This window comes from Telmatherina bonti, assembly GCF_933228915.1.
Source record: "Telmatherina bonti genome assembly, chromosome: 17".
Taxonomy (NCBI): domain Eukaryota; kingdom Metazoa; phylum Chordata; class Actinopteri; order Atheriniformes; family Telmatherinidae; genus Telmatherina; species Telmatherina bonti.
The window spans coordinates 39,810,975-39,837,783 of record NC_136615.1 but is presented as its reverse complement, the minus strand read 5'-3'; the positions used below and the strand labels follow the sequence as shown (position 1 = coordinate 39,837,783).

Genomic DNA, 26,809 nt, shown 5'->3' with positions numbered 1-26,809 from the left:
CGTGTTATTGGAGTTGGGGCTGTATTCAGACTGAAATGTGGGGTTTTTTACATATTTTACATGTTATTGGAGTTGGGGCTGTATTCAGACTGAAATGTGGGGGTTTTTACATATTTTACGTGTTATTGGATTTGGGGCTGTATTCAGACTGAAATGTGGGGGTTTTTACATATTTTACGTGTTATTGGAGTTGGGGCTGTATTCAGACTGAAATGTGGGGGTTTTTACATATTTTACGTGTTTTTGGAGTTGGGGCTGTATTCAGACTGAAATGTGGGGGTTTTTACATATTTTACGTATTTTTGGAGTTGGGGCTGTATTCAGACTGAAATGTGGGGGTTTTTACATATTTTACGTGTTATTGGAGTTGGGGCTGTATTCAGACTGAAATGTGGGGTTTTTTACATATTTTACATGTTATTGGAGTTGGGGCTGTATTCAGACTGAAATGTGGGTTTTTTTTTACATATTTTACGTATTTTTGGAGTTGGGGCTGTATTCAGACTGAAATGTGGGGTTTTTACATATTTTACATGTTTTTGGAGTTGGGGCTGTATTCAGACTGAAATGTGGGGGTTTTTACATATTTTACGTGTTATTGGAGTTGGGGCTGTATTCAGACTGAAATGTGGGGTTTTTACATATTTTACGTGTTATTGGAGTTGGGGCTGTATTCAGACTGAAATGTGGGTTTTTTTTTACATATTTTACATGTTATTGGAGTTGGGGCTGTATTCAGACTGAAATGTGGGGGTTTTTACATATTTTACGTGTTATTGGATTTGGGGCTGTATTCAGACTGAAATGTGGGGGTTTTTACATATTTTACATGTTATTGGAGTTGGGGCTGTATTCAGACTGAAATGTGGGGTTTTTTACATATTTTACGTATTTTTGGAGTTGGGGCTGTATTCAGACTGAAATGTGGGGGTTTTTACATATTTTACGTATTTTTGGAGTTGGGGCTGTATTCAGACTGAAATGTGGGGTTTTTTACATATTTTACGTATTTTTGGAGTTGGGGCTGTATTCAGACTGGGGTTTTTTACATATTTTACATGTTATTGGAGATGGGGCTGTATTCAGACTGAAATGTGGGGTTTTTTACATATTTTACGTATTTTTGGAGTTGGGGCTGTATTCAGACTGAAATGTGGGGTTTTTACATATTTTACATGTTTTTGGAGTTGGGGCTGTATTCAGACTGAAATGTGGGGGTTTTTACATATTTTACGTGTTATTGGAGTTGGGGCTGTATTCAGACTGAAATGTGGGGTTTTTACATATTTTACGTGTTATTGGAGTTGGGGCTGTATTCAGACTGAAATGTGGGGTTTTTTACATATTTTACATGTTATTGGAGTTGGGGCTGTATTCAGACTGAAATGTGGGGGTTTTTACATATTTTACGTGTTATTGGAGTTGGGGCTGTATTCAGACTGAAATGTGGGGGTTTTTACATATTTTACATGTTTTTGGAGTTGGGGCTGTATTCAGACTGAAATGTGGGGTTTTTTACATATTTTACGTATTTTTGGAGTTGGGGCTGTATTCAGACTGAAATGTGGGGTTTTTTACATATTTTACGTATTTTTGGAGTTGGGGCTGTATTCAGACTGAAATGTGGGGGTTTTTACATATTTTACGTATTTTTGGAGTTGGGGCTGTATTCAGACTGAAATGTGGGGGTTTTTACATATTTTACATGTTATTGGAGTTGGGGCTGTACTCAGACTGAAATGTGGGGGTTTTTACATATTTTACGTATTTTTGGAGTTGGGGCTGTATTCAGACTGAAATGTGGGGTTTTTTACATATTTGACGTGTTATTGGAGTTGGGGCTGTATTCAGACTGAAATGTGGGGGGTTTTACATATTTGACGTGTTTTTGGAGTTGGGGCTGTATTCAGACTGAAATGTGGGGGTTTTTACATATTTTACGTGTTATTGGAGTTGGGGCTGTATTCAGACTGAAATGTGGGGGTTTTTACATATTTTACGTGTTATTGGAGTTGGGGCTGTATTCAGACTGAAATGTGGGGTTTTTACATATTTTACGTGTTTTTGGAGTTGGGGCTGTATTCAGACTGAAATGTGGGGGTTTTTACATATTTTACGTGTTATTGGAGTTGGGGCTGTATTCAGACTGAAATGTGGGGTTTTTTACATATTTTACATGTTTTTGGAGTTGGGGCTGTATTCAGACTGAAATGTGGGGTTTTTTACATATTTTACGTATTTTTGGAGTTGGGGCTGTATTCAGACTGAAATGTGGGGTTTTTTACATATTTGACGTGTTATTGGAGTTGGGGCTGTATTCAGACTGAAATGTGGGGTTTTTTACATATTTTACGTATTTTTGGAGTTGGGGCTGTATTCAGACTGAAATGTGGGGGTTTTTACATATTTTACGTATTTTTGGAGTTGGGGCTGTATTCAGACTGAAATGTGGGGTTTTTTACATATTTGACGTGTTTTTGGAGTTGGGGCTGTATTCAGACTGAAATGTGGGGTTTTTACATATTTTACGTGTTATTGGAGTTGGGGCTGTATTCAGACTGAAATGTGGGGGGTTTTTACATATTTTACGTGTTATTGGAGTTGGGGCTGTATTCAGACTGAAATGTGGGTTTTTTTACATATTTTACGTATTTTTGGAGTTGGGGCTGTATTCAGACTGAAATGTGGGGTTTTTACATATTTTACGTTATTGGAGTTGGGGCTGTATTCAGACTGAAATGTGGGGTTTTTACATATTTTACGTATTTTTGGAGTTGGGGCTGTATTCAGACTGAAATGTGGGGGTTTTTACATATTTTACGTGTTATTGGAGTTGGGGCTGTATTCAGACTGAAATGTGGGTTTTTTTACATATTTTACGTATTTTTGGAGTTGGGGCTGTATTCAGACTGAAATGTGGGGTTTTTACATATTTTACGTTATTGGAGTTGGGGCTGTATTCAGACTGAAATGTGGGGTTTTTACATATTTTACGTATTTTTGGAGTTGGGGCTGTATTCAGACTGAAATGTGGGGGTTTTTACATATTTTACGTGTTATTGGAGTTGGGGCTGTATTCAGACTGAAATGTGGGGTTTTTACATATTTTACGTATTTTTGGAGTTGGGGCTGTATTCAGACTGAAATGTGGGGTTTTTTACATATTTTACGTGTTATTGGAGTTGGGGCTGTATTCAGACTGAAATGTGGGGGTTTTTACATATTTTACATGTTTTTGGAGTTGGGGCTGTATTCAGACTGAAATGTGGGGTTTTTTACATATTTTACGTGTTATTGGAGTTGGGGCTGTATTCAGACTGAAATGTGGGGTTTTTACATATTTTACGTGTTATTGGAGTTGGGGCTGTATTCAGACTGAAATGTGGGGTTTTTACATATTTTACATGTTTTTGGAGTTGGGGCTGTATTCAGACTGAAATGTGGGGTTTTTTACATATTTTACGTGTTATTGGAGTTGGGGCTGTATTCAGACTGAAATGTGGGGGTTTTTACATATTTTACATGTTTTTGGAGTTGGGGCTGTATTCAGACTGAAATGTGGGGTTTTTACATATTTTACGTGTTATTGGAGTTGGGGCTGTATTCAGACTGAAATGTGGGGGTTTTTACATATTTTACGTGTTATTGGAGTTGGGGCTGTATTCAGACTGAAATGTGGGGTTTTTTACATATTTTACATGTTATTGGAGTTGGGGCTGTATTCAGACTGAAATGTGGGGGTTTTTACATATTTTACGTGTTATTGGATTTGGGGCTGTATTCAGACTGAAATGTGGGGGTTTTTACATATTTTACGTGTTATTGGAGTTGGGGCTGTATTCAGACTGAAATGTGGGGTTTTTACATATTTGACATGTTATTGGAGTTGGGGCTGTATTCAGACTGAAATGTGGGGTTTTTTACATATTTTACGTGTTTTTGGAGTTGGGGCTGTATTCAGACTGAAATGTGGGGTTTTTACATATTTTACGTGTTATTGGAGTTGGGGCTGTATTCAGACTGAAATGTGGGGTTTTTACATATTTTACGTGTTATTGGAGTTGGGGCTGTATTCAGACTGAAATGTGGGGGTTTTTACATATTTTACGTGTTTTTGGAGTTGGGGCTGTATTCAGACTGAAATGTGGGGGTTTTTACATATTTTACGTATTTTTGGAGTTGGGGCTGTATTCAGACTGAAATGTGGGGGTTTTTACATATTTTACGTGTTATTGGAGTTGGGGCTGTATTCAGACTGAAATGTGGGGGTTTTTACATATTTTACGTATTTTTGGAGTTGGGGCTGTATTCAGACTGAAATGTGGGGGTTTTTACATATTTTACGTGTTTTTGGAGTTGGGGCTGTATTCAGACTGAAATGTGGGGTTTTTTACATATTTTACATGTTATTGGAGTTGGGGCTGTATTCAGACTGAAATGTGGGTTTTTTTTACATATTTTACGTGTTTTTGGAGTTGGGGCTGTATTCAGACTGAAATGTGGGGGTTTTTACATATTTTACATGTTTTTGGAGTTGGGGCTGTATTCAGACTGAAATGTGGGGGTTTTTACATATTTTACATGTTTTCGGAGTTGGGGCTGTATTCAGACTGAAATGTGGGGTTTTTTACATATTTTACGTATTTTTGGAGTTGGGGCTGTATTCAGACTGAAATGTGGGGTTTTTTACATATTTTACGTATTTTTGGAGTTGGGGCTGTATTCAGACTGAAATGTGGGGGTTTTTACATATTTTACGTATTTTTGGAGTTGGGGCTGTATTCAGACTGAAATGTGGGGTTTTTTACATATTTGACGTGTTATTGGAGTTGGGGCTGTATTCAGACTGAAATGTGGGGTTTTTTACATATTTTACATGTTTTTGGAGTTGGGGCTGTATTCAGACTGAAATGTGGGGTTTTTTACATATTTTACGTGTTTTTGGAGTTGGGGCTGTATTCAGACTGAAATGTGGGGGTTTTTACATATTTTACATGTTTTTGGAGTTGGGGCTGTATTCAGACTGAAATGTGGGGTTTTTACATATTTTACGTATTTTTGGAGTTGGGGCTGTATTCAGACTGAAATGTGGGGTTTTTACATATTTTACGTATTTTTGGAGTTGGGGCTGTATTCAGACTGAAATGTGGGGGTTTTTACATATTTTACGTGTTATTGGAGTTGGGGCTGTATTCAGACTGAAATGTGGGGGTTTTTACATATTTTACGTGTTATTGGAGTTGGGGCTGTATTCAGACTGAAATGTGGGGGTTTTTACATATTTTACGTGTTTTTGGAGTTGGGGCTGTATTCAGACTGAAATGTGGGGGTTTTTACATATTTTACGTATTTTTGGAGTTGGGGCTGTATTCAGACTGAAATGTGGGGGTTTTTACATATTTTACGTGTTATTGGAGTTGGGGCTGTATTCAGACTGAAATGTGGGGGTTTTTACATATTTTACGTATTTTTGGAGTTGGGGCTGTATTCAGACTGAAATGTGGGGGTTTTTACATATTTTACGTGTTTTTGGAGTTGGGGCTGTATTCAGACTGAAATGTGGGTTTTTTTTACATATTTTACATGTTATTGGAGTTGGGGCTGTATTCAGACTGAAATGTGGGGTTTTTACATATTTGACGTGTTTTTGGAGTTGGGGCTGTATTCAGACTGAAATGTGGGTTTTTTTACATATTTTACGTGTTTTTGGAGTTGGGGCTGTATTCAGACTGAAATGTGGGGGTTTTTACATATTTTACATGTTTTTGGAGTTGGGGCTGTATTCAGACTGAAATGTGGGGTTTTTTACATATTTTACATGTTTTCGGAGTTGGGGCTGTATTCAGACTGAAATGTGGGGTTTTTTACATATTTTACGTATTTTTGGAGTTGGGGCTGTATTCAGACTGAAATGTGGGGTTTTTTACATATTTTACGTATTTTTGGAGTTGGGGCTGTATTCAGACTGAAATGTGGGGTTTTTTACATATTTTACGTGTTATTGGAGTTGGGGCTGTATTCAGACTGAAATGTGGGGGTTTTTACATATTTTACGTATTTTTGGAGTTGGGGCTGTATTCAGACTGAAATGTGGGGTTTTTTACATATTTTACGTGTTTTTGGAGTTGGGGCTGTATTCAGACTGAAATGTGGGGTTTTTTACATATTTTACGTATTTTTGGAGTTGGGGCTGTATTCAGACTGAAATGTGGGGTTTTTTACATATTTTACGTGTTATTGGAGTTGGGGCTGTATTCAGACTGAAATGTGGGGGTTTTTACATATTTTACGTATTTTTGGAGTTGGGGCTGTATTCAGACTGAAATGTGGGGTTTTTTACATATTTGACGTGTTATTGGAGTTGGGGCTGTATTCAGACTGAAATGTGGGGTTTTTTACATATTTTACATGTTTTTGGAGTTGGGGCTGTATTCAGACTGAAATGTGGGGTTTTTTACATATTTTACGTGTTTTTGGAGTTGGGGCTGTATTCAGACTGAAATGTGGGGGTTTTTACATATTTTACATGTTTTTGGAGTTGGGGCTGTATTCAGACTGAAATGTGGGGTTTTTACATATTTTACGTATTTTTGGAGTTGGGGCTGTATTCAGACTGAAATGTGGGGTTTTTACATATTTTACGTATTTTTGGAGTTGGGGCTGTATTCAGACTGAAATGTGGGGGTTTTTACATATTTTACGTGTTATTGGAGTTGGGGCTGTATTCAGACTGAAATGTGGGGGTTTTTACATATTTTACGTGTTATTGGAGTTGGGGCTGTATTCAGACTGAAATGTGGGGGTTTTTACATATTTTACGTGTTTTTGGAGTTGGGGCTGTATTCAGACTGAAATGTGGGGGTTTTTACATATTTTACGTATTTTTGGAGTTGGGGCTGTATTCAGACTGAAATGTGGGGTTTTTTACATATTTTACGTGTTATTGGAGTTGGGGCTGTATTCAGACTGAAATGTGGGGGTTTTTACATATTTTACGTGTTATTGGAGTTGGGGCTGTATTCAGACTGAAATGTGGGGGTTTTTACATATTTTACGTGTTTTTGGAGTTGGGGCTGTATTCAGACTGAAATGTGGGGGTTTTTACATATTTTACGTATTTTTGGAGTTGGGGCTGTATTCAGACTGAAATGTGGGGGTTTTTACATATTTTACGTGTTTTTGGAGTTGGGGCTGTATTCAGACTGAAAATGAAAAGTAAGTCAAATAAAAACGGAACAGACCAATAGCCCGGAGTTGTCCCAGCAGCTGTGTCCTCATTCCAAGGATCATGTCCATGGTGGCCTGGGACAGGAAATTCTTCCCACAGAAGGATCTTTCCCAGCCGTTACTGCGAGCCTTCTGCCATGCCTGATGTGTGACATGATTAAAACATAAGAAATATAACTTCAACGTCAGCATCAGCCAGACACATGAAGATGTCATTGACAGAAACCTGAAAAGCTCTGAGCAGAGCCATGTGGTCACTAAAGGAGCTGGAGGTGAAGCGCTTGCGGTTTTGCAGAGCAGCTTTCTTCTTGGAGCTCTCAGAAGGAAGGGTGAAAGGGTCTCGGTAGGCCAGAGTACAGGCTATGGTTAGAATGGGATCCAGACATTTGAGCACGACAGCACACAGCACCATCTTCCCCAGATGAGGCTCCACTGGTAGATCAGCCAGGTGGAAGCCCAGATCAGTTAGGTCTTCATCCTGGTCTAGAGCATCTATAGTCTGAGGACAAGGCTGTGCGTTAGAATGAACAGAAAGCTGTGTGAAGTAACTCGGAGAACTATCTACCTTCAGCATTTGGACTGCGCTGCGGATAGCATGTGCAGGAGGAGGCTGAGGAGCTTTGGACAAGAAGTCAGCAATGGGGCAGGAGGATGGAGCCAGGAGTTTGGTCTGCAGACACAGCTCCTTAAACACAAAATGAGACACGAAACCAGGTTTCACTTCTACTTCACAGTGCTGTTTTCTATACGTGTTCTATTCAAACCACAAACTTCATAAATATCAACACAGCTGAAAAATAACTTCCCGATAACTGGCTTCTCTGGACTAAACTGTGAAAAATCTGTAAAATAGAGTTTCAACCTGACACTATTTTCATGAGACAAACCAGCTGTCTGAAGGAAGAGAGGAAAGACGATACGAAAATCATTTATGCAACAGGAAAGAAATGCCATTACTCAACGTAACAATCTTCATATGAAACACATTAAGATTGCCAGAATGGGTTAAATGGAGAGACTAATTTATCAACTGGGATCAACAAAGGATCAATATAAGTAAACGGCTGACTGACGAATGCCACCTAACATCTTTTTATTGTATAGTTATTTTTATTTATTACATTAGTAATTATTATAATTGATTGTAATTGTCAATCTTCAGCAGGATTTTCTGTGGCTATACTTCATTTTTACCTCGAGTGAACAAGTTCAGTAATTGTGATGGTTACTGTTTCCTTATGATGGTTCACACTACACAAATAAAAAATGTTGTATCATCATAAATGTTTTATAACACAATCCTGCGCTCCATGAATTGATTTTTTTCTGCTGGCTTCATTATAAACAGTTGCACGTGATGTGCACATGGAGTGTCCGCAAAACAGCGGAAAACCGGCTTGACTTGAATTCCGTACGTTTACATGGGAGTTTTAATTCCTCTTTAATTCTGAATAAAAGTTAATTCCACTTTAAACTGATGAAAAACAACCATGTAAACACTTAATTCCTAATGCTAATGTCTATTCAGAATTAAACTTAATCCTGATGTAAGTGTCTGGTTTATTCACATTTTAATCCGAAACTATTTAATTCCTCTGTCATGTAAACCTTCGTTCCGCTCTAAGTTAATTCCGGTCGTTCTGAGCATGCTCGTTACCTTGTCCTGTCCCGATGACGCGCCTTGTTTTTCCTCCCGTGTTCGGTGCTCTATCTTTCTTCTCCTTTTATCAGTTGCTGCAGAAAGTGTAGTATGCTCGTGTTGAGCTCGTACTTCAAAATTATAATAAAAATAGCGGCAAAACTGGTACTTATGTAGTTTTTACAAGTTACGACTGAAAAGATGAGAAGCTGGGAGCCAAATTGTTTATTTCTGGTATACATCATACGTCACGTGCACCCTCTGTCCAATCAGAACCCTTCCCAACCCGTCGCTCTAAAGAGGAATAAAGTAAGGACGTGTTTCATGTAAACCTCCATTTGGAATTATTATCTTCATGTAAACTCGTAAGAGAATAAGTTCATTCCGAATTATTTAATTCCGAATTATTAATTCGGAATTAAAAAACATCATGTCACTGTACCCAGTGTTCCCATTTCATGTTTGCTTTCCACCAGGTGGCATGCCGCTAATTAGCATTAGCAATTAGCAAATGTTTAACTTACCTGTCCAGAAGGAGAGCGGCAACCTCTGTGTTGCTTTTAATCCTGTTTGCTATTGTTCACGAACACCTCTATTAAACACCTGGAAAACTCATCAGCTTCACTTTTTTTTGACAGAAGAGCAGTTCCTCATTAGACATGAATTTGTCTGGTTTCCACTAAAAGTAATGCGGTTTTCTTTTAGGAGGAGATGACATTTACATGTTCTACTGTGTTTCAGGTTTAACATCCATGTTGGTCAGTAATGTCCCATGTATCAGCTTTCTGTAAATACCACGATTATACATACGGCCCTGTTGTTAGAAAGTTATACTTGGGTATAATTTTAAAACAGGAGGAAGAAAAAAACAGCCGTGTAATTATGAGATTAGCAGCTATCAGGATTTGATGAAGCAGAAAGTGTGTCTACCTGCAGAGGCATTCGCAGTAGCTGTGGAACCTGGAATTCCAGCATGTTGTTGAACCGAAGTCGACTGAACAGGTGAAAACAGATCCCAGGTTGGCAGCGTCCTGCTCTGTGGGAAAACAAACAATCTTCAGATGAGGCTCAGATTAATAAATGAATCAAATAAAATCAATTTCAATTTATAAAGCAGGGATATTAACTGATAAAAAGTCAAATACAAATTTTTATTTAATGAAAAATCACAGGTAAAATAATGCCAGGGCCATTTTTATTTCCTCCATACCAAGCAGAAAGATGCCACTGGGCTGTGTCTTCATGTCGATCTTCATATCACTGATTTTATGGGGAGAAGATCCTTTGTTTACTCAGGTACAGAACTAAATAATCTTAATTTAAAGACAAATTATATATTTATTTTAAAAATGTACCTAACAAACATAAGTAGATATTTATGGTAATAAAAGTAACTTATTTATAGTTTTATTTGTTATATTCCAACTAAGTTTTTATTAAGGAACATGACAAAATAAGTGGCGTTAACTGGAAAACCAAAAATTTCTCATAAAAGCTCTTTTACACTAACTCAGAGGAGACATGCCAATACCGAAAAAACTTTCAATTTGGATTTCAAGTTCAATTTTCCATTTAGGAGACCCAGTAGATAAAATAGGGCCAAAAAAGTCAGACAGACTTCAATTGTACTTATTTCTTTGTTTTTACCTTCCTTCTTTCCCCTTTAATTCTTCAGATTCAACTGACACAACATTTGCTTCGAGAAAAGAAAAAACATGTAAAAAAAATAAGGATAACTTTAATAACTTAATAATAGGAACAAAAAACAAAAAGTGAGGAAAAAACAAAGAAACAGTTAAACAATAACATTTAAATTTCTGGAGCCATGAACTGGGGTTTAATCTTTTCAATGATATACATTTTAAATTAAATGTGTCTCAATTGGTATTATATAGTCTCACCAACTTACCTCAATTTTTTTTTAAATTTGTCAGCCTTAAGACAAGTTCAGAGAGAACGTAACCCTTTCCATTACATAGATGTTGTGCATCATCTCTACCCAATCATCTACCTTAGGTGTCTTTCTTCAACTACTTCCTGGTTTTCGCTGTTTTGCTTGAGAGTTGCAACAATTTTCTATAGATATGAGTCTCTGAAACTTGTCAAATGTATTCCCAGAAGTATTGTACTTTAAAAGGGGGTGGAAGATCCTCCATAAATATTTTATCCACACACTTTTTAAGCTCCCGCCACAAAGTGCAAACCCAGGGATAACTCTGAATAAATAAATACAAATGACTTTAATGGAAGCCAGTCTGGTAACCACTGGAGGTTTCATTTTTATTTATAAAGTAATGATGTAAATTTAAGTAATGTGTACACACACTAAAACTTGATGACATTAGGCAAAACAGTTAATAGAAGTTAATAAAAATGAAGCCTTCTGAGTCTTCAGACAAGCATTTCTAACCTGCTCTCTGGCTTTATGCAATGCTGGAACAAGGAACACCTTGGCTTCTTCTTTCATACACTACTACAACCTAATATTACTTCTTAAATCCATATTTTTCATGGTTTTTTTTGGTCTTTTACCTGGAAATCTATTTGTTCAATGTCTTTTGTAAATAGCATTTTCCTTTCAAATTTTAATCAGTAATTTGTTAAGTGTGTACTGTTTAAAGTCATAGTGTTTAATTAATTTGATTCCCATTCTTTTTTCTTCTATAACACTGCAGCAAGACTGCAATTCTTCTATCCTCACAGTAAAATATGTCTATTCTGAATCTCTATCAGTCTCTCAGAGAAGATTTTACTTATTCTGTGAAAACAATGAAACTCAAGAGTTTATTTCCAGATTTACTCTCGGTCTGTGTGACTTCCATGACTTTCATCAGGACTTCTGTGTTTTTTTTATGCAATTTATAATATTTATATTCCTTTTTCCCATCATGTTGAGCCACTTTGCAAAAGATAAAAAAAAAAAAAAGAAGAGACCCGGGAAGGAGCAGAAACCATGTCAATGTTACCTTCCTTTTCTCTGCAGAACGCTGGCTTTGGAGATCCAAACCGACTTCAACATGGATGCACGACTGAAAGGATCAAAGGATTTCTACAACATGTAAATCAAGCTGTTAGATACTCTGTTCCAGTCAGATTCGATTCATTTTCCAGCTCTCAGAGACCAGACCTCTTTGACTTTTCCTGAGTCGATGACGAAGACCACGTCGTTGATGGTGATGCTCGTTTCAGCAATGTTAGTCGAGAGAATCTAAAAAAAGACATCAAAACGTAGAAGAATAACAGACTTAACAGGCAGCAATATTTTTCTAAGTAAGACAGAGGTGTATGATCCAGGTGCCATAAAGTAAAGGTCCTGTCTGGCAGCTGTTCCAACCAGTCACTAAACCAGCTGAATTTGTCAGCTCAGCTCTACTGCAGGTAGATGAGTCTGTTACACTCTTCTAAATGTACAGGTAGACCCGAAAACATGGCGGGACTTTCACTTTATGGCACTGGGATTATACACCTCTGAAGTTAGAAGGATGCTAAGATTTTTATGCAGAGTTTATGTCAGTATTTTGATCAGAATAAGTGATTCTTTTTGTGTGCGATTGTAGTTCTTTAGGACTCTACATTTGACTTTTCTGTTATCTGACACACATACACTCCTTAAAAATACATATTATTGTATGTTTGTTGTAACAGAATGTTTGACTCTTGTCTGAGGACAAAAAAATACCAACTGTTTTAAAATGTGTGATTTAAACCTCCCGACCTCCTCGTGGCACTTTTTACTTGGTGATCATGTCGGCTGTGTTGCACCATGACTTATTGCAATAGGTCTTCTTGTTTCACAATTTTTTTTAAACGATGCCTTTTTCTGTCAAATGGCATTTATGGCCCAAAAAATTATGCACAAAAACTGTCAATTTTTTTCTGTCTTTTTTCATAAACAATTCAAACAACTTCTGTCTTGTCCAAAAATGCCAAACATTCAATCATTTTAAGACTTTTAACTGGTTTAAATATTTGAATTATTAATTGTCAGTTGAAAAACCATAAACAACATCAAATATTTTCTATAACATTAATATTTGGTGGCTCTTAGGTGGTGGTGGAGCAAATCTATGGCTCTGAGTAAATCTGAAGATGTACAAGTTAATTTTTTTTTTTCACTCCTCCTGACCAGCATTAAAGCAAGCAGAATGTTGGTCTGACTGCTAACTTTTTATTTTATTTGTTTATTTCGCATAAATGTTTGTTTTACAAAGTTTCCATAGTACTGCTGGATCTGACATCAAGTATTTAATCAGCATCTAGCAATACTATACTCTAATAATCCAGTTATAGTTTTTTGTAATGGATGAGGCGCTGATTCAAATATACCAACTGACATTTAAAGGGTTAAAAGTCTAAAAACAATTAAATGTTTGGATTTTTTTTAGCAGGACAGAGGCTGTTGATTTCTGGCTAAAAAGCAGAAAAAATCTATGACAATTTTGTAGCAGTTATCGTGCAATTATCATGCGTGGACATTTGCCATGGGGATCACCAGAAGGTGGGAAATTTTAGGATGGTACAAATGGTGAATGTTCAGAAACCATGCAGCCTTCTATACTGTAGGTAAATAAGCGACATATAGAACAGTTTCCATTTTGGTCTTCATCAACTTTATTACGATGCTTTAAAAACATCACTCACAATCTTCCTGACCCCGGGTGGAGAGGTCTTCATGGCCTTTTTCTGATCCAGAGTCTGCATGTCTGAATGTAGGGTGAACACCTGGTAACTGAGACGACACAAGGATAAAGAAAGGTAAAAAAGAGTAAAAAAGAAAGGGGTCTAGGTGACTGAATGCAGCAGCACAGAAAGACTGACAGCTACAAAGACAGGAACATCAGCAAGACTTGTGTCTTATTGATGTTTGTTTGTTTGAAGCTGATGATTAATAAAGTATTTTTCATTTCATTCAATTAATTCCATTCATTCATCAACATGAAAACTGACGTTGGACCCATCGTCTGCCCTCAAAGAATTTCCGGTTTTTGTGTAAACTGTCCTTTTATAAAAAATGATGGAAAGATGTTCAGATTGCAGAAAATAAGACCCTTTTGTGATAAAGAGGAAGTTTAGAGAAAAGTTTTAACCATGTAGATGACTACAGGTACACATGACTTCAGGCTTGCTTTTGTCATGGGCAGTGATGTTTTTCTGTCCATGAATTCAGTGGATTGCATGGTGTGACACCAGTAGCACCACCCTAACCGTACCAATCTAAAGGAACCCCAAAAATGGTGCGGTTTAGTCCGGTTATACAATATAAAACACACCACCATAGCGTACTCGCCGACAGTACCGGCCTGAACAAAACTTCTCATTGGAAACGGGACTACACACATTGACTCCATATGTACTTGGTACATCAATGGTGCTGCCAAGGTTATCAGTTTTCAGCCGGAGTCAATGGAGGAATACGCGTAGACATTCTGCAGTTTAAAGCCAAACAAACTATAACAGTAATTTAACATTATTACTTGGATTTACTTTTAACAGTAAGACTGTAAACCTATTTAACTTTGGGCAGAATCTGATCAGTTTCTGTAGATACAAGTGGAAACTAAAACAAATCAGTTTTTATTGTCTTCATGCAAAGTTGGGAAAATTTAACTTGATGGATTTATCACGATCATCTGAGTCCCAACACCTTCTGGACGAGGACTCAATACAGCACGGATGGAGAGGGAATCTCTGGGTCATGTGACCTCGCTCACTTGATAAAAATGAGGTGTCTGCTTTTTCCATTCCGGCATCTGACCATAAATTGAAAATTTAAATTTGTTTTGTTTAGAAAACCAAATCCAGGGTTTTTTCATTTCTATATTTTTGGTTTGAAAGCAAAAATAGCTTTTATTAAAACATACATCATTATAAGAAATACATGAAGTGTTTGTTTTTACCTCTCAGAGTGAGTGGAGAATCTCTCATCATCAAACAGGATGCGGTCCCGTAGCGACACAATTTCATCGTATCCAGGAAGAAAAATCAAAACAGCTCCTGAAAACCCAAAGATAGAGACGGCACGATCCTTTAAGTTCAAAGTGAGTCCAACGTTTAAACAAACATATATGACATGGCAGGTCCAGAAAATAATCCTGCTGATGGATCAGAAAACTGAACAGATAGTCCAATTTTTCTTTTTTGACTGGGGAACCTGCAGTATGCTGCAGATCAGCAGCAGTTCAAGAGGTCTGCATGGCTGAGTCTCACCATCGCTGGTGGTGGAGCAGATGTTGTGGAGCAGAGCCATGATGAGGTCCAGGTCCACCCACTGATCATCAAAACTGTGATGGTAGAGTTTAAGCAGCTCTTGGTCTTCATGGCTGAGCTCTGCACCTCCACCCTGCATGAAGGCTGATTCCTGCATCCTGTTCATGCCCTGCAAAGGCCTACAAAGCAACAACACACGCATCTTTTATACACTGTTAAAGGTGGAGGATGTAAGATTTTCAATATTTGCAAAATAAATGAATAAAATAACTACAATCATAAGTGGATAGTTTTCTGAACATGTAGGTTCCAGTCTGTCCATATTTGATGTGTTATTAAATTACAAGTTTAATGAAAGACAAATGACAAAAAGCACTTTTCTTTTACTGGTAGGCAAACATTTAAGAAGGGTCTTTGTCATTAATTAAACTTGTAATTTAATAACACATCAAATATGCACAGACTGGAACCTATTTCTTCAGCTTAACAAGGCCAAAACGGAGGTGCTATTCAAAGGTGGTGATGGTGATGACACCAGTCCTGGTGGTGCTTCAGGAGAAGCAGAGCAACTGGCAGAAGGTACAGAACCATTTCTACAGCAGAGCAACAACATGCACCAAGTTGCAGACAAATGAACCCCATCAGACACCATTTGACAAACAGCTCTCATCTGTAATAATAGCTTTGTTGGCACTACAGCATTATTCTATTCAGTGATTTTGTTGTTGAATTTTTCTCTATTGCTGTTATGTATCACAGCTCAAACTTGAAAGTTTGTTTATTCCAACCTTAGATTTACTGTAGGCTGGGCTTCATTGTTTCCGGACGTGATGATGTGCCACTGAGGCAGTTGATATTCTACATGACATGACTATGTATACTGTGACTCTAACCTTGGCACTACCTAATATACACAATCTTTATTCTCTTAGTACGATCGCAAATACAGCAGTAAAGTTACATTACAGTAGGTCCCATAGGTGGTCTTTTATTTGGAATTCACTCTAAGTGTGACTGTGTGTGCACGCATGCATGTCAGTTTGCAAGTGTTGTGTGATATATGTGGCACTGCCATGTGTAATAAGACTGTCCCTCTGTAGACTGTTAGGTCTAGTCTCAGTTAGCTTTGCTAGTTGAAGAGTCAGTTGTTATGCTTTCTTCCATGCACATTCTTCTAAACTTTGCGGATGGCCATTGCAACATTGATATTAAAATATATTTCTATGTTTCCTATGCAAAGGTGGAACTATTACCAGCTCTGGTGTTGTAGATGTTGAGCCCAGTACTGGTTCAGAGCAACGGACGGGTCAAGAACAGTCATTTACCATTGCATGTGTCAATGGTTTAAGATTCAATCAGCTATGACTGTGAAACATTTGGAAACAAAACAAACATATTTAACAATCTCATTCTTTTGGAATTGATTAAATGTATTATTCTCAGTAATATCATGGTTATGCTGGTTGTTCTTCCACTCCCAGCAGATGCTGAGTATAACTACATATCTAGGGAGCAGTGCCAGGGAAAGGCCAACTGAGGACACAGCCAGACACTCAGACTCAGAGAGACCATTTGATTATTTTAATCGCCCTAAATCTGGACACTTTGATTTAGTTTATTTATTTTTATTTATTTTACCACCCGCAACAAAATCCCAAGAAAGCCATTCCCAAAGTGTTTGACACTAAGGATGGGACACATAGACAATGGCTAACTTACTGTGAGGCATCTCATTCACTGTATTGTTCAGTGTGTCTTATGTTTGCCAAGTGTTCTGATAACCCTTTTGTAAAAGGAGGCATGCAGGCATGGAAGCATGGCCACCAAAGAACTGAGGAACACTGAGGAGCAAGTTGCACAGAGAGAGTGCAGAGATATTTCCTGAGGGCTAACAAGGCTGACATCCGTAGCCTAGTGAGTGAGAAGCAGATGTCAGTACACCGAGAGCAGGTGAGGAGGAAAAGCCAAGTCATGGAACGTGTGGTCAATATAGTCAAGGTGCTTGGTAAGCGTGGCCTCAGCTACAGAGGGGATAAACACGAAGCTGGACCACGGAAATTTTTCAGAGATGATATTGCTGCTGAGCAGATATGATGTTTGCTTACAAGAGCATGTCAATGACTGCATAAAGCAGAGCAAGATGTCACACGAGACCCGAGGGGGTAAAGGAAGGGGGTCCCTCGTAACTCTGCTCTCAAAGCAAACAGTTAACAAGGTCATTGATGCTGTCAGTCATCTGATCCAGTCACTACTGCTGATGAGGTAAGAGAGGCAAAGATGTTTTCAGTCCAACTGGATACAACCCAAGACCTTACATCCAAAGACCAGTCTGCTATAGTCGTGAGATGTGTCTCTGATGTTGTCCATGACAGGTGACTAGCTGTCATTGATTGTGAGGCATCAGCTGGTGCATACTTTGTAGAGCTAGTGAGAAAAATGCTTGATAAAGTAGGCATTGAGATAAAAAACTGTGTTGGTAACTCAACCGATGGAGCTGCTAACATGCAAGGGCAGTACAGGGGTTTTCTGCATTGCTCACAGGAGAGTCTCCCAAGCAAGTCCACATATGATGTTATGCTCATGTGCTTAACCTTGTGTTGACAGACACTACAGGAGCCGTTGTGGAAGGTGCATCACTGTTCTCATTGTTAAATGATGCAGCAGTTTTCATCCGGGAGTCATACAAGCACATGCACCTGTGGGAGAAAGTCAGTGAAGACAGGAGAAACAGACGGCTTGCTCCAACTCGTTGGCTGGCAAAAGATCAAGCGCTGAGCAAAGTATTTGGTTCATTTGGAAAGCCTGAACTTTTCACTGACCTGGTGATCACAATGAAAAGAATTGAAGAAGATGACACGATGAAGCCTGCTGTATGGGTCAAGGCCAGAGGATACGTGGACGCACTTCTGAGATATGAAACCATACTCACAGCACAGATATTCCTCAGGATATTTGAAGTGACATCCCCTGTCCCCAAATATCTTCAGACCAGTGGCATGGATATACTAACTGCCCCGCGCTAAATAACAGGAACAGAAGCCAGTCTGAGAAAATGTTCCAGGGAATCTGATGGTGTCAAGGAAGCAGCATAAGTGTTGGTGCAGTGGGCAAACACCACTCTTCAGGAACAGGAGACTGTGATGTTGAAGTTCAGACTGCCCTCCCAGAGAAACAAATAAAGAAAACCACGCCAGATGAAACGTCACAAGAAGCTGTTGAGAGGAACTACAACATCAAAGTGCACAATGTAATCCTCGACACCGTCACAGAGAGCATCCACTGTCGTTACGCAGCTTGTGCAGTGCTCTGCTCAGACTTTGCCTGCATGGACCCAGGAAACTTTCCTGACATCAGGGATAAAGAGCTTCCAAAAACAGCTCTGGGAGAGGTTAGCAAATGCCTGGCCAAATTTGATGAGCGTGCCACTGTTCCAACCTTGCAGGCAGAACTGACTAGCCTCGCTAAACAGTGGGAGACAGATGGCATCTTTACCTGGCTGTAAAGTCAGGACAGTCTGAACTGCCAGAAGAAGGTGTGCACACTGAGGATCCTGAGAAGGACCTGAAGTTAGAGAACAGCCACTGCTCCTCTTGTAATAACTGTCCTATATGCTGCTGTCATGTCCTGTCTCATTTCAACCTGCTCACAGATGCCTACCATGTCATTGGTCTAGCATACAAGTTCTTGCTGACCTCGTCTGTAACACAAGTGGCCTGTGAAAGGACCTTTTCCACTCTGAAATTTGTGGAGAACAGACTTTGGACCTCCATGATCCAGGACCACCTGCAGGCATTTCTGTTGATGTCGACAGAGAAGGAAATATTGGTGGAACGCGACAGTGATGGCATTATTGATAAGATGGCAGAATCCAGTGCTTTGATGCGCCGCATGCTGACCTTCATTGACAAACTGTGGGGTCCAGACCTATAACTGGGTCACAGCAGGGGACTAACACGTCTATTTGCAGCTCTTTATTTTGGCTATTATAATTAGCAAAGAAGTTCAAGTTGTTTCAATCTAAAAAAAGAAATAAAGCGACAGTCTTGTCTACTGTTTTATTTGATCATCCGTATGTTTGAAAACTGAAAACAGGAATATATTGTGTTAACTTGTATTTGCCATAGTGTTAATAATATACTTTATTTCTTACATAGTACGAGTGACAATTTGTTTTATTTGGTGAGTCAACACCTCCACAGCTGAGTCCTGGAAATGTCCAGGACTGAAAATGTCCATGTGACATTAGGGTGAGTGTTATGTTTATACTAGAGTGCATATTTGTGTTGAATCAACCAAAAACATACTTGTGTTTGTTTTTGTTGTTGGCGTGTGTGCGCGCACGCATGTGTTTTGATTGTGCCCATGCATGTAGGTGTGGGTGTGTGAGCATGCGTGTGTGGGCAAGACCAGGGTGGCCTGATCCATGACTGACCCTTGGCCTGAAAAAGTTTCCCAGTCCGGCCCTGATTCACATCAAGATAGTCCGATAGACTTGGTCCGGTTGGAGACCCGGTCCGGTTGGAGACCCGGTCCGGTTGGGGACTGGGTCCGGTTGGAGACCCGGTCCGGTTGGAGACTCGGTCCGGTTGGGGACCGGGTCCGGTTGGGGACTGGGTCCGGTTGGAGACCCGGTCCGGTTGGGGACTGGGTCCGGTTGGGGACTGGGTCCGGTTGGAGACCCGGTCCGGTTGGGGACTGGGTCCGGTTGGGGACTGGGTCCGGTTGGAGACCCGGTCCGGTTGGAGACTCGGTCCGGTTGGGGACCGGGTCCGGTTGGGGACTGGGTCCGGTTGGAGACCCGGTCCGGTTGGAGACCCGGTCCGGTTGGGGACTGGGTCCGGTTGGGGACTGGGTCCGGTTGGGGACCCGGTCCGGTTGGGGACCGGGTCCGGTTGGGGACTGGGTCCGGTTGGAGACCCGGTCCGGTTGGAGACTCGGTCCGGTTGGAGACCCGGTCCGGTTGGGGACTGGGTCCGGTTGGGGACTGGGTCCGGTTGGAGACCCGGTCCGGTTGGGGACTGGGTCCGGTTGGGGACTGGGTCCGGTTGGAGACCCGGTCCGGTTGGAGACTCGGTCCGGTTGCAGACCCGGTCCAGCTGTAGGGGGGTGTATCCATGCGGACCGTGTTCACGCTGCACTTTGGTGAAACCAGCCAAACCATTAGAATAATATCTCCCCATTCCCACCAGAGGTGGCGCTGCACTAGTATTTAGCAGAAGAGAGGACCAGACCGGCGTGAAGAAGAAAACTCTGTTTCCTCCACCTGCCAGTTAAACATGGAGACCAAACTATGGCTGTTTTGGGTTTTTATTGTGTCTTATGCAAGTATCCTGCAGAAATCCACTGCAACAATGGACGCAGTATGAACACCAGACGGGGCAGAGGACCCTTAACGCCATCGCTATGGATTTACCCACAATGCAATGCTACGACACATGCAGGAAGGGACTATTTTTTTGATTATCAGCTTCCTGTATTTGGTCCGCTTGAAACAGACAGAGATCTGCGTTGTGGGCGGGCTGATTCTGCTTCTTTGATATAAATAAGAATTTGTTATGGCGCGTTCACATTTCTCCGAATGAAGCGACTTTCCCAGCAAACAGACTCGGATTCGGATCAAAAAGGCGGATGTGGACGTGTCCCTAGTTATCCGTCCTGAAGCCCAGAGAGAGAAACTTTTACCAAAGCTACAATCTTTGTCTCTTAATCATTCCTTAAAAAATCTGGATGTGATTTTTCACTGAAAACTAACTTTTTTCCACAGAATAGGGGTTTCTGTCTGTGTGTTTCTTTTCTGTCTGATTTTAAACTGTAAAGCGCTTTGAGTTGCATATTTTAGGTTGGAAAAGCGCTTCATAAATAAGTGTTGATTGATTGATTGATTAATTAAATATTTATTTCCTTATATTTATTTATTATTAATTCAGGTTAAAGGATCTCTATGAGTTCTGGTACATGCTCATGTGCATGCATCCTAAATGCGTTTTCAGATTTTCTTTCAGTTTTTTTGAGTTTCAACAAACTTGTTAAATACTAAAAGAAATAACAGAGTTGAGGTTAACATCACTCACAAGGACGACCTGAGCAGATCCATGGCCTCTGTCTGCTGGAAATGCTTTGCAAAGTCAAAGGCAGTCCTGAAATGAGATAAAAAGCGATTGAAGAAGTTAGCTTGAGGGTTATTTCTATGGCTTACACAGAAGTTAACAACTTTCATTTCAGCCCCAAGACTTTATTTATTTATTTTACTATTGTTTTATGCAAACCAGCCAGTTGAAACTGAACCTTTAAATCTCAGCCAGCAGGCAGAAATTATATTTTTGGGACAGCCTCAATTTTCAGATTATGAGGCTAAAATTATGTAAAATTAATGTATTGATAGATATAGCAGCATAAAGACCAACCAGAAGTCAAATTTATCACTAACAGAACACACATATCAGCTGTGACTAAGTCTTTTCTTATCTGCACATCATTCCTTCAAGTCCTGAAACAAACTATTTGCATATTTACACTTTTTTACCAAATACTCTGACAGTTTTTGTTCATTTTGAGACTTGAGCTTGCAGACAGGTTTATGCCATTACACAGTGCTCCATCATGAAAAAAGAAGTGGGCTGAATACAGATTCCTGATAGACACCTCTGAATGTCTCAAAAGTGCATCTAACTAGAAAACTACTGGCACTGAAACAAACTCAGAAACTATTTACATATTTACACCTTTTCCCCGTTTCCACTTATTTATGTTAATATTTACCTGCTATCCTCACAAAACCAACTTCAACTCAATCTTCTAAGCTTTGTTCCAGCTATAAAGGACCATTGTTTTGGAAATTACTGTCAATTTGAGCTTTCTCATTGGTGGAAAGTGGTTGATGAGAAGCAACAGAGCATCTGGAGGAAAAGCTTAACAGTAAATATACAGATTACAGTTATTTTGGCTACCAGGACCTTATTCAAAACATTCAGGACTAAAGCTCGGGGAAAATCAAGAACTGTGAGGCGACAAACCAATAAACTTCCTGGTGTGGCAGATAAGTGGACTGCGCTTTCGAATCTTGATCAGTACAGCAGACTGAATGTAAAATTTGGCGACCCAAATAAAATCTCCTGCAACGCACTTGTGGGTCAGGACCCCACCACTGACCTGAAGGGTAAGTGATCCATCACACAGCTACACACTATCGTTGCTAATGGTAACCTGATAGACATCGGGGAGATCTGCTAGAGTTTTAAGGGTTAAAAATGATGTAAAAGCAAAATAATGAATTTATTGACAATGATGCCATGTTGTCCTACCATCCATTAGAAGCTGTGATGTTGATGTCAGCCCCCATGGCGAGCAGCTGCTGCATCTGAGTGAGGAATCCCCGCGCTGCTGACACCATCAGAGCCGTGGCGCCTGTTTGACTGTGCATGTAGTCCACTAGACAAAGCACATTTATCCCATTCATCTTAAAATGAAATGACACTTTGCTCCTTGGAACAAACATATCAGCTATGGAGAAAATTTGAGATAGTTCTGGTCTTTAAAACACCTCTGAAAGCCCCGGAGACCAAAAGTAGTTTACAATTTGATTTTAAAGATTTAATGGATTGAATTTAATCAGATTTAGGCCCTGAGACATGAGAAACTAGATGTTGTACCGTTGACACTTTCACTGAGAATGAGGTTGAAAAGCTGACTGAAAGCCTCCAGCTCCTCATGCAGGAAAATACTGGAAATGCAGGAGTCCATCTCCCTCAGCAGCCATGGCTCCAGCTGGTCTGGTCCATCTTCACTCTACCGCATAAAAAAAACAAAGTGTTAAGCTCACCAGGACAAAACAATCAGGCACAGCTTGACTGAGGATTCTGGTCCACTGGATGGTGGTAACAGACCTTCAAAGGGGATGATAACTACCAAGAAAAGCCAAAAAACCCCAACAAAAAACAAGGTGCTACCTGAACTCTGTAGTGGTTTAGACTCAGTAAAAATGGTTCACATGTTAAAACAATGAGCAAATGTTGCCAACCTGAACCTGTGGTCCCGTTCAGACCTCATATGTGTTCTATGAAGCCAGTTTGGTTCAGGTTAACATCAGGTTAACATCTCGTCCACTTCATGTTTTGTTGTGGTGGGATCATGGCTAGCATCACATTGAACCAGGATTATACTGGAAACCAGTTTGGTTCCATTGGCTGCAGAGACGGTTGAAGTAACCAGACACAATCTTTTTCCTTAAATTAAGTGTTTTATCATGTGACTGAATGTTTTCCAGGTGAAAAATTTAACAGCGTAATGGGAAAATAAATATCCTATTTATATTTTATTCTTATAGTTTATTTTATAATAAAGGCCTTTATGGCTCAGTTTCTCGACAGGAAAGAGGGTCAGAGAAAATCCTGCAACAAAGGGATCTAAAGCTTCAGCAGCTACAATGGAGGAGCTGCAGTCTTTACATTAAGTTTTACTTCCTCACTATAATTCAGTTTTTTTTGTTTTTTTCAGTCGCATAGTGTTCCCTTTCAGTCTAGTTTGCCAACATATTTTCCTTGAGAACCACCTTGATATGAATATGTATGACTTGTGGACCCAATGCCCTGCCCCGTGCTGAAACCATGGCTGGTTTTATTCTTTCATTAGTCAGACTCTCACCATCAGTAATAAATTCTCACTGAATCATCTCCTTCCATTAAGCCAAAGTTAAATTAACAACATAGTCTATACTCTGATTGGTCAGTGACTCTGGGACCTCACAGTGGTCTTGGGCCCACTTAGCCTCAGCTGATCATCTCCCATCCTGCAACCTTTAGATGCAACCCCTGTCCAGCCCAGCTGAGTCAAACAGCTGAACTCCTCTTCTGCATGTCTTCCAGCTCTGCAGAGGCTGCTAACGAGACACTTATCTGATTCAGGTGTGTTGGAGAACGGTTGCACCTAAAAACAGCAGGATGGTAGATCTCCAGGACCGGACTTGGGCACCCCTGATCTAGTTGTTTCTTAGTGCTGGTCCTCAGGGCCCATTGCCCTGCACATGTTATAGATAACCCTAATTTAACACACCTGACTCAAATCAATGACTCATTATCAGGTTTTCATAGAACTTGGGAGGCAGTTGAGTTAATCGGCATCAGGTGTTCTGGAGTTGGTAGGAACTAAAACATGCAGGGCAGTGGGCCCCGAGGACCAGGATTAAGAAACATTGATCTCAAGAAGAGGGCTGCAAGGTGGCATAGTGGTTAGCACGGTAGCCTCACAGCAAGAAGATTGCTGGTTCGATCCTCTGCCGGAGGGAGGCTTGGACAGTGGCCTTTCTGTGTGGAGTTTGCACATTCTCCCCATGCGTAGGTTCTCTCTGGGTACTCAGGCTTCCTCCCACCATCCAAAGACATGCATCTAAATTGTCCATAGAGTGTGTGGCTGTTTGTCTCTGTGTCCCTGCAATGGACTGGCACACTGTCCAGGGTGTACGCCACCTTTCACCCAAAGACTGCTGGGATAGGCTCCAGCTTCTCTGCAACCCTTCATTGGACTAAGTGGTTAGTAATGAATGAATGATCTTGAGAAGACTTGGTCCCAGTCAGTTCATGTCACAAAACAAAAACGAGGGCTGAAATATGGTAGTAGTATTCATGAAAAACATTTAAACTGGTAGAAACAGATCCCTGCTAATTCGTCCACACATAAGGCCAGAGAGAAGTTTACATGTTTCTTTTGCATGATCAGTTCCTGGGAGATGATTGAGGTTTGGCTTGCGCCAGTACTTCTGATAGATTTCAATACAAATTTAAAGAGGTCATTAAAATGTATCTTTCATTTTCAACACATGTAGAAGCCTTTGTATTGTAACAAGTCTGAAATGAACATTTCCAATCCGGGAAGTGATGTCTGTGGAGGTGAACTTTACATACTCTAGTATGGAAAACAATGGAGTCGCATCAGCAGAAAACCAGATTGTGGTTATGTTATGTATATGTTTAGTACTGAAGGCCCACAGCCATATAGGTGAAGAATGAAAACAGACCACACAAAGGTCATTTAAATGGTAAATGTAAAGATTATTTTACAGAAATATGTCTCCATTGACATGTAACATAAAATATCTAACAACACAACTCTTGGAAATATATTAACTGAAGGATTTTTTTTATTTATACATAGGTTAAAATGACCAATACCCCTGGCAGAATAAATTACATTAGCCCGACTTTTAGTTCCCTCTACAAACTCCATTTCCGGTCCACGTTGGTGTTCTGACTGTATAAGACAAAGTCATTTGTCCTTTATTTCTATAAATAATGCAAATAAAACCAGTACTTTATGAACATAAATTTATTCCCAGGATTTAGTGTCCCTTAATTATGATCACTCCCTAGTTTTCATGCTGTTTATTTTGCCATGCATTATTCGGATGTTAGTGTGGTCAGTGTGGACCAATGGACAGTGTTATGCTCAGTGTGTGCTGCCAGGAACTCGAAGCATTTAGGTTGCTCTTGCTCAGTCTAAACCCCCCAGCCTCCTATATCCACTGTGTAACCGGCCATCCCGGTTTTGAGGGCTGCTGTTTGAGCCCCTCTGTGCTGAGGCTGGCTTATCACACATTTAGGGAGCAGCATGCCCCCATAAACCTGCAGTTAAAAGAGTAAGAACCTTTACTTCCTCTAATGTCATAAGTATCCAATGTTATCACTATTAAATTCCATGTAAATTAATGAAAACAAGTTCAATTCGAAATTTGAATGTACAAAATTTAATTAGTCATCAAAATAGTCACAAATATTGAAATAATAACTCTGTGAACGTTCATGTAATTGAAAAAATGGACAATTTCACCATATTCATTGCAGATAGTTTTGTTATGTTGCTTGTAGGCAGAAGATCCGACGGGCACATGGCATCATTGGGCGACACATCCTTAAGTCTCTGCCATCTTGTGTGGTGAACGCCATCAGAACAGCCTTCCCTGATGAGGCTGGACCCTACAAAGGCTTTCAGTGGTCTAGTCTGGACTAGTGCAGTTCATTAATTATTAGTTTGTATATAATACTTTAAACTATGAAAATGTTCAAATTGTTGCTTGGCAATGATTTACAGTGTCAAACAAACAACATATAAACAAGAAATCATGTCATTCCTGATTAAAGTTCTTCCCAAAGTTCTTTGACTGACAGATTTTGTATTTTTAAACTGTACAGTTGTAGTGTAAGATTCTTTTATTTAAACAAAAGGTGTGTCAGCTGTCAACAAAAGATCAACAATTACATTTAATAAGTTTCAAATGGTTTAATAGAGAAATTAATCATTATTTCAAGTGCTAATCCCTTCCATTTAATCTGATATGACTGTCTTGTGTGACCACAAAAATAGCATCTCTTGAGGAAGGAAAAAAAAAAAAACAACAGGGATTCCTCACGTAAATGAAAAAAATCTAATTAGTCTACAGATACATATACACTGCTGAACATATATATTTAATGACCAACCTGCTTTCTTTACAGTATGTCAATATTTTAACTAATGATCACAATATGAAAATATTTGTTTTTACAGTCAAACTTATTTAAAATGTTTAAATTGTTCAAATATTTTACATTATGTATGTTAAATATGAGCCGTGGAGCGATTAGGAATGAGCTGTCTGTATCCACACTGAGTTGCGTGGTTAACGGATGTTTCGTAGCGTTTTCTGGCCTGACAGGCAGCCGTCCATCACATCAAGCTGTTCATTGGTAGTGTCAGGGGTTTCTTTTG

The 26,809-nt window shown here is 39.6% G+C and overlaps 1 protein-coding gene across 1 annotated transcript in view; it reads right to left on the bottom strand.

Moving 5' to 3' along the window:
* ythdc2 (YTH domain containing 2) overlaps nt 1-26,809 on the bottom strand; it is a gene marked incomplete at its 3' end in the record, with an annotated part of 109,614 nt that overhangs the window by 41,246 nt on the left and 41,559 nt on the right. The window contains exons 11-22 of the mRNA XM_079256421.1: nt 22,723-22,858; nt 22,375-22,501; nt 21,145-21,210; nt 15,074-15,252; nt 14,764-14,860; nt 13,508-13,595; nt 11,994-12,074; nt 11,833-11,915; nt 9,797-9,902; nt 7,793-7,912; nt 7,454-7,726; nt 7,242-7,368 (exon numbers count right to left, since the gene is read on the bottom strand). Coding sequence (XP_079112547.1) covers nt 7,242-7,368; nt 7,454-7,726; nt 7,793-7,912; nt 9,797-9,902; nt 11,833-11,915; nt 11,994-12,074; nt 13,508-13,595; nt 14,764-14,860; nt 15,074-15,252; nt 21,145-21,210; nt 22,375-22,501; nt 22,723-22,858 — 1,483 coding nt within the window. The remainder of the gene's footprint in view (nt 1-7,241; nt 7,369-7,453; nt 7,727-7,792; nt 7,913-9,796; nt 9,903-11,832; nt 11,916-11,993; nt 12,075-13,507; nt 13,596-14,763; nt 14,861-15,073; nt 15,253-21,144; nt 21,211-22,374; nt 22,502-22,722; nt 22,859-26,809) is intronic.